The sequence below is a fragment of the Morone saxatilis genome, unplaced genomic scaffold (assembly GCF_004916995.1).
Source record: "Morone saxatilis isolate NCDOM2014 unplaced genomic scaffold, NCSU_SB_2.0 Contig18, whole genome shotgun sequence".
NCBI lineage: Eukaryota > Metazoa > Chordata > Actinopteri > Moronidae > Morone > Morone saxatilis.
This window is the reverse complement of record NW_023339740.1, coordinates 7964006-7971574: the sequence shown is the minus strand read 5'-3', so window position 1 is coordinate 7971574 and position 7569 is coordinate 7964006. Positions and strand designations below refer to the sequence as shown.

The 7569-nt window shown below is 42.7% G+C and overlaps 1 protein-coding gene across 2 annotated transcripts; it reads left to right on the top strand.

The window, feature by feature from the left end:
- The first annotated feature begins 596 nt into the window (after window positions 1-596).
- kbtbd8 (kelch repeat and BTB (POZ) domain containing 8) lies at window positions 597-7163 on the top strand. Of its 2 annotated transcripts, XM_035662246.1 has the most exons (5): window positions 597-686; window positions 2181-2388; window positions 2562-2868; window positions 3026-3845; window positions 4050-4513. In XM_035662246.1, the coding sequence occupies exons 1-5, from the start codon at window positions 671-673 to the stop codon at window positions 4511-4513; spliced, it is 1815 nt and encodes a 604-aa protein (XP_035518139.1). In that variant the 5' UTR covers window positions 597-670. The 2 variants fall into 2 exon arrangements, with proteins under 2 accessions (XP_035518139.1, XP_035518138.1); XM_035662245.1 differs by lacking the exon at window positions 597-686 and having other exon boundaries at window positions 2147-2388; window positions 4050-7163.
- The last annotated feature ends 406 nt before the right edge of the window (window positions 7164-7569 follow it).

The window sequence follows — 7569 nt, the reverse complement described above, 5'->3', positions numbered from 1 at the left end:
AGTGTCCTGAGATAACTTTTATGAATTGGTGCTATACAAATAAAACTGAATTGAATTGAATTGATATTTGAATACACTGTCACAAGAAACTAGTGTTTTAACCTTGACTTTATATACTTTAATATAAAGTGGAAATTAAAATGTCAGTCCTAAAGGCCAATCGCTTACTCTAATCACCACATAATACAATTCTACAAGTAAGTCTGTTGTTGATATCATGTCGTTGCTCAATTTATTGCGTTAACTCCTACTTGCATACTTCCTCTATCCCCATTCGTATTTACCATCTTGCCTATATGACTCTGTATATAGGAACAAATGCAAAGAAAATGGACTCCTCCCTGAGAGTAATGTCTAGCTACAGGGCTCCACCATGGTACCAAAAAGCGCTTGTCACAGTTTCACTCAGAGTGCTTCAACAACTCTCTCTCTACCTGTTCAGATGGGCTGCTTTGACTACTTTGGGTTGTTTATTGTGGTGTGTAACGCCGTTACTATGCATACCGTAATTTGCCCATGCAGCATAAACTTTTTTTTGCTATTTCAGATGGAAGCAATATGGTTGGCTGTGAGATCCATGCTCTCGTTGTGATTGGCTGCTCCTTGTTTCCGGGGCTCCGCTGTGCACTCACTGACGTTTCTCGGTCTGCCCCGAGATAGACCGGAGAGAATGGCTGCCAGTGGAGGTTAGCAAAATCTTCATTGTTTTGTGTAGCAATCAGACTCAAATAACGTCCTTTAAAGTTGTAATGTGTGTGTTTCTATGTCCACGGAGTGCTGTCTTATAGTCTAATGTAAAGCGTCACGACATGTTGCATTCTCCTTTAAAGAGGTCGGGCTCTGAACGACTCCTCAAAAGTGTTGGTTATCGTTAGCCTCGCCGTGCAGCTAACGTTAGCTGTCTGGCTAACTTTCGGCCGGTTAGCTCGCTGCCCACAGCTGATTGTGTAAACACTTGTTTATGACAAGAGACAAAGGTTGGACAAGTGGTACTTCTAGTTACTCCTATCGATAGTAATGCACTAGACACCGCGACATACTGTTATGTTTCTCTAGGATAGGGACGTTAGGACCAGAAGCATTAGAGTTTTTATCGCCTTTTTTTATCTCGCAATGTTGTGTCAAAGAAAGCTTGCTAACATTAGCTCGGTGCCTAGCTGTGTGCTAAAAGTTAAGCTTGCACGTTAACTAGCTAACGTCACCGCGAGCACTGCTGTTGTTCCCTGTTAGTGAAACACTCGGACAACCCACCGTACAGCCTGCTCGTTAAATGGGTCGTGTTCTTCAAGTTGTCTTTCAGTCCTCATTAGCCACCCACACAGTTACTGCAGTCACCGGGGCAATGGTGGGAGATGTTAGCAAAGCTAGCTACCACCTGGCGAGACAGTAGTTTTCTGTTCACTCATCGCGAGCCTTTGTCCTGTCAGGGAGTCAGCGGTGCTCACCTCGTGTGTTTGTTGGGAAAGTTTTTGTCCCTTAGCAGCTGAGAATAGGAGACCGTAGGGAAACATCACAGAGGGTATAAAGTTGGGGTGCCACTTGTATAACTTGCCACAAGACGTGTGATAAGCAACATGTTTACTTTGCAGTCACTACAACAGGGCAACGAACAACACTGAGTTTATAGGCCCACATGTTATCCGTGTGTCTCCAGCCGGTCAGTGGGAACATGAACAACTTTGTCCCAAAGTTAGAAATAGAGCAGGTACAAAAAAAATGTAGGAAAGGGGGTGAGAAGTTTGGCCAGTGTTGCCATTGTAGTACACACTGCAAATTGTTATTCCTCAATGAACAATAATTTAGTGATCTACCTGTGTATATATAGTAAATACTGTACATGTCTCAGAAACCTGTGCTGTATTCATTTACTGTAAATCCTTTTAAAAAATATAACATGTTTTTTCATAGTGTATATCTGTGAACACACTTCGTTCTGTTAAAATGTATAATACAGTACAAGTGTCGTCGTCGATGTATGTTACTACTGTATGAATGTGATTAGCATTAAGGGTCTCAAAATGCTAAGAGTAATGAATGTTTACCAGTTACAGTTGTATGGCCCTCTATCAAATCACTTGTTCTTTTTAATAGAAGGTTAATCGAGTCTTTCAGTGTTGTGTATTTCTAAAGGTGTTATGATGATCTTATGTTTTTCTCTTTCTTTGTACTGTGTTGTTCAGAGGTAGGGAAGCTGTTACAAGTACAAAATGGGACACCTCCAAGCACCAACTACAACGGGGTAGATGCTGTTCATGCCTGTAACATCCTTCAGCAGCTCAAAGCCTTGTATGATGAAGCACAGCTCACAGACATTGTAGTAGAAGTGGACCATGGCAGGACTTTCTCATGTCACCGAAACGTCCTTGCAGCAATCAGCCCTTATTTTAGGTAGGAAATGTTGGAAGTAAAACATTACTGGGTTTATAGAGTCAGCTTGGTTACAGTTGGTGGGTAACTGATGAATGTTGTAGTATGTTTGAATCATAATACAGCTGTTGCATGAGAATTTATTAATATAGATTTTTGTGCATTTGTTTTGGTTTTGCCACCGTCCTCACCAGGTCCATGTTCACCAGTGGCCTTACAGAGAGCAGCCAGCGAGAGGTCAGAATTGTTGGGGTGGAATCTGAATCCATGCACCTCGTCCTAGACTATGCCTACACATCCAGGGTCACGCTCTCTGAATCTAATGTCCAGGCCCTGTTCACTGCAGCCAGCATTTTCCAGATTCCTGCCTTGCAGGATCAGTGTGCCCAGTTTATGATAAGCAGACTTGACCCCCAGAACTGTATTGGAGTCTACATGTTTGCTGATGCCTATGGGCACCAGGAGCTGAGGGAACGCTCGCAGGACTACATCCGCAAGAAGGTCAGTTTAACATGAGAACCGGATTGGTTTCTTAAAAGTTATTCAAATTGTGATTTAATGCTTATGCTTGGTACTACTTAATTTTACTTAATTCATCAAAAAAATCATAAAAAGACCCTGTTTTATTTTAAAACTGTGTTGTTGTTTTTTGTCATAGTTCTTGTGTGTGTCATGGGAGCAAGAGTTCCTCCAGATGACCAAGGAGCAGCTTGTCAGCATTTTGAACAATGACGATCTCAACGTGGAGAAGGAAGAGCATGTCTATGAGAGCATTGTCCGCTGGCTGGAGCATGATCTGCCTGGCCGTGAAGCCCACCTAGGCGAAGTTTTTTCCCAATGCATCCGTCTGCCTTTGCTGGATGAGGCCTTCCTCAGTCGGATACCTGCCCCCTTTGCTTGTGCCCTGTCCCTGTCTAAGGACCCTGCTGAGGCCAAAGCCCGCCTCACTGGCACCAATGGTTGCCCACAGCGCCTGGGAATGACTGCTTCTGAGATGGTCATCTGCTTTGACGCTGCTCACAAACACTCAGGGAAGAAGCAGACAGTGCCTTGCCTGGACATAACCACAGGAAGGGTGTTCAAGCTCTGCAAACCACCCAATGATCTCCGGGAGGTCGGTATCCTGGTGTCCTCAGAGAATGACATCTACATTGCCGGGGGTTACAGACCGAGCAACAGTGAGGTGTCCATAGACCATCGGGCCGAGAGCGACTTCTGGCAGTACGAGCACGCAGGCAACCGATGGCTTCCACGTGCACCTCTGCTGAGAGCGAGGATAGGCTGCAGGCTTGTGCACTGCTGTGGCAAGCTTTATGCCCTGGGAGGCCGAGTCTACGAAGGTGATGGGCGAAATGCATTAAAGTCAGTAGAGTGCTATGATGCCAGGGACAACTGTTGGACAGCAGTCAGTCCTATGCCAGTGGCTATGGAGTTTCACAGTGCCGTAGAGTACAGGGACCGCATCTATGTCCTCCAAGGTGAGTTTTTTTACTGCTTAAGTGAAACTATTCAGTCTCTACAGTGGACTGATGATGACTCTGAGTGCTAATGTAATATTTCTCATTCATTCAAACTTATCAGGAAATGTGTACATGATTTGATATTTATGTGACAAACCTATTTGAGCCAGTATGTTTAAGAAGTTGACCACAGCTCTAAATTACTTTTCTTTTTTTCTGCAGGTGAATATTTCTTTTGCTTTGATCCCCGTAAGGACTATTGGAGTCATCTTGCCCCGATGAGTGTCCCTCGAAGTCAGGGTCTGGCTGCCTTGTATAAGAACTGCATCTACTACATTGCTGGCATCTGCAGGAACCACCAGCGCACCTTCACTGTGGAGGTCTACGACATTGAGAAGAACACATGGAGCCGCAAGAGAGATCTGCCCTTTGACCAAGCCACAAGCCCGTATATAAAGGCCATGCTGCTGCAAGGCAAGCTACACTTGTTTGTACGAGCCACACAGGTCATGGTGGAGGAGCACGTGTTTCGCACCAGCCGCAAGAACTCCCTTTACCAGTACGACGATGAGGCAGACGTATGGACCAAAGTCTATGAGACACCTGACCGCCTCTGGGATCTGGGTCGCCATTTTGAGTGTGTGGTGGCCAAACTTTACCCACAGTGTCTACAGAAAGTGCTTTGAGGTAGCTGGTTTTGTGAACCCAATCTATGAGGCAGAGGGGAGTTGTGTGGTCCTGCCTGCCTTGTGCCTGGTGTGTTACCTTGGGTTTGCACCACAAGGACCATTTTTTGGTTAGGTCTTAAGTCGTTCAAACTTTGGTTTAACATGATCAAAATGGGGGTGCTTTTAAAGATTGCAGTATTTTTTTTCCAGACGGCACCAGCTACCCACACTGATGCTTGTTTAACAAAACCGTACAATGAATCATAAGTGCAATTATTCTATTTTTTGCTTGTTGTTGAGCCATGTTGTTCTATTTTTGTTTTGGATACTTATATAGGTATGGATTTTTACAAATGATGAGCATGCAAATGAGGGTATTGGCAAGATAAAATTGCCCTCTGGAGATATGGATGCTACGTGTCAGCATAAAGTGAAAATCTATATATATAAATAACTATATAAACTATATATTCATACGGGTAAGATGAGTACCATAGCTCATTAGTAGGTTGCTGGCTCCGAGGTGTGTTTGGTTTTTTTTTTTCTATTCTGTGCTCAAGTCTCTCTTCAGCTTATTTTATAGATGAGTTTAAATTTGAAGTGTGCTTGTGATTTACATTACCTTATTGTTTTTGAAGCTTGAAGCTTGTATGATATTTTTATGGCCCCCTCTTCCTTCACATGCGTCAGTGTGTCAAACAATACACTATGTATGGCTGCCGAGCTATTTTTAAGTTTTGTTTGAGAATCCAGTTGCATGGGTGGCTTACACCTCCCACTTTTTTGAGTTGGCGTCCATTTTGTGTCACATGTGAAGACAACTTAAGTGAAATGTTAAAGAGTACTCACTCTCCACATTGGAGAAATAAGGACGGAGTCAAAATTGTGGCAAACACTAAATGGAAAGTTCAGACCAACTAACAGGCTTACCTCAGAAACTTAAGATATATTTGATTAGGAGAAAAGGGACATTTCAGGCCATTGTGTTGATTAAGCAACTGTGTGAAAAGCTCAGTTCAGCATTGAGCTCTGTTGAGGTTGTTTTTTGACGTTTGATTATAATTCTTTGAAAAAGGTTGAAAGAGCCTTCCTCTTAAATGCCAAAAAACGCATTTGAGGTCTTGTTATAATTGATCTGGACATCGGAAATAATTTTGTGGTAGCAATAAGTCATGGAACTGTGATTAGGCTATATTACGTTATATATATATTAACTTTAGTAAAAGTGCATTAATTGTTTTGTGTGCTTGTCTCTGCTAGTGAAAATCACAGTGGTTCCAATAATGATTGTGTGGCTGTTGCATGGGTGCAGGCTTGAAGTGATGCGTAATTTAGTGCAGATAATTTGGGATGCCAATGTGCCTGTGGCTTAAAGAGGGGCATCGGAATCAAAAAACTGTTCCTCCTGATGAAGAATATCTGAAAAGTCTTACTCAGCGTTGCACTGAATCACTCTCCACTTCAGCAGTCCTTAACTGCAAACTTTACGAAGCACCCTCCAGAACAAGCAGACTATATAAACAAGCGAGGGTGGCCTGGGTTGTGTGCTAATTCATCTAACAGCCATGAATCCGTCTTTACACACCATCACATCACAGAGGACACAAATTGTTGGTGCTGCTTTTTTTTTTTTCGACAATCTTGTATAGAAGAATTAATACCACCACTGAGTGGCGTTCCCTGTGAAAGTGTGACATTTTCAGTGCCGTCAATTTCCTCATGCAGGTTCCTGTGTCATCTTTGCACTACACATTTCCTTTGTATTTTATCTTAACGAAGAGTGCCCCTCTATTACGGAAAAAGTTTTAGTAACCACACAGCAATCATCCAAGAGATTTACATGGAAATTAATACCAGAAGAGTCGCATTCAGTAAGGACTAGAGGATATAACTTCTCCAAGAGAAGATCCACTGTTGACTGACTTTGAGCTGATTTTTAATTGACCCAGCTTGAACAGTGCCCTCAGAACAGCCCTCATGAAGTGTGAGAGAAGGTTTGAGCTTCATCCACATGTCTACAGACGGCCATTTGAGAACCAGGAACGGAGAACTCTCAGGATTTCTACTGATACACAGTACTGTATTTAAATGTTTTTGTTATGTGTAATATACTGTACTATAGGTTTGCTGTACTTGCACAGTTTTTTAAACTTCTCTTCAGTTTCTTTTATAACTTGAAAAAAAAATAGATGTGATTTTCTTTTTTTGTTGTCTCCAGTGGCTGTTTTTTCTTTTCTTTATGTAATTACCTATTTAGTTATGGTAGAGTAATCCTGCTCTGTTGAGGAAAAAAATGATTACCCGCACGAGTGATACATTTTGATTTTTCTTTCCCTCTGTTGTACAGTAGTGTTTTCTTTTGTAACATCTCACCGAAACTAAGCATTACAGATCAAGTAACTCCATTGTTACTTCACGTTTCAAACACCAGTCATGTAAACCAACAAGCTAAAAAAGTAACAGTTCAAGAGCTAGTGGCCCCTGGGCTGCAGTACATAGCTCACCCCGGTCATCTACATGCATCGCTTATGGGTGCTATTCCATTGTGTTCTTCATGCATTTTCCTCACATTTAGATTCGCTGTCTGTTTTTGGGTTTATAGTGGTGGCTGAGCTCAACTGTGAAATTCACATTGCACATAATTTGAAAATAAAATGATTAAAGATGACATGTATTCATTTATTCTCCATTGTTGATGCTGTTGTTCTTGTTGCAACCCAGTCAGCAGTCAGTCACTGTAAAGCATGTTGCAGCAGTGTGAGACAGCAGCAGTGTGACCTGTAGGCTGAAGCTCATGCAGAAGAGACTCTCATACTAATGATCCTGAAACTCGTCAAAACGGCGAGGAAACCCCCAGGCCACCCGGGTGACACGTGACCACACGTCAAATAAAGCAGCAGGCTGAAACTTTAGTGTGTAGAGACCAACGGCCTGCTAACGAAGGTAAGGGCTACTCGGGCTTTCTTTAATATATCTATGAGCTTATCCGTCTGTAATGCTTTCTAAGTTTCGGGTTTAACACCGCGGTTCACATATCGATCGTTGTCCACGTGTGAATGATCCCCCCCCCCCCC

Bases quoted from the DNA above. Each gene is read 5' to 3' on its own strand.
- kbtbd8 (XM_035662245.1), top strand. From the start codon at position 2,147: ATGTTTTTCTCTTTCTTTGTACTGTGTTGTTCAGAGGTAGGGAAGCTG. The intron at 2,389-2,561 runs GTAGGAAATGTT...CGTCCTCACCAG, and splicing joins GCAATCAGCCCTTATTTTAG to GTCCATGTTCACCAGTGGCC. The intron at 2,869-3,025 runs GTCAGTTTAACA...TTTTTGTCATAG, and splicing joins AGGACTACATCCGCAAGAAG to TTCTTGTGTGTGTCATGGGA.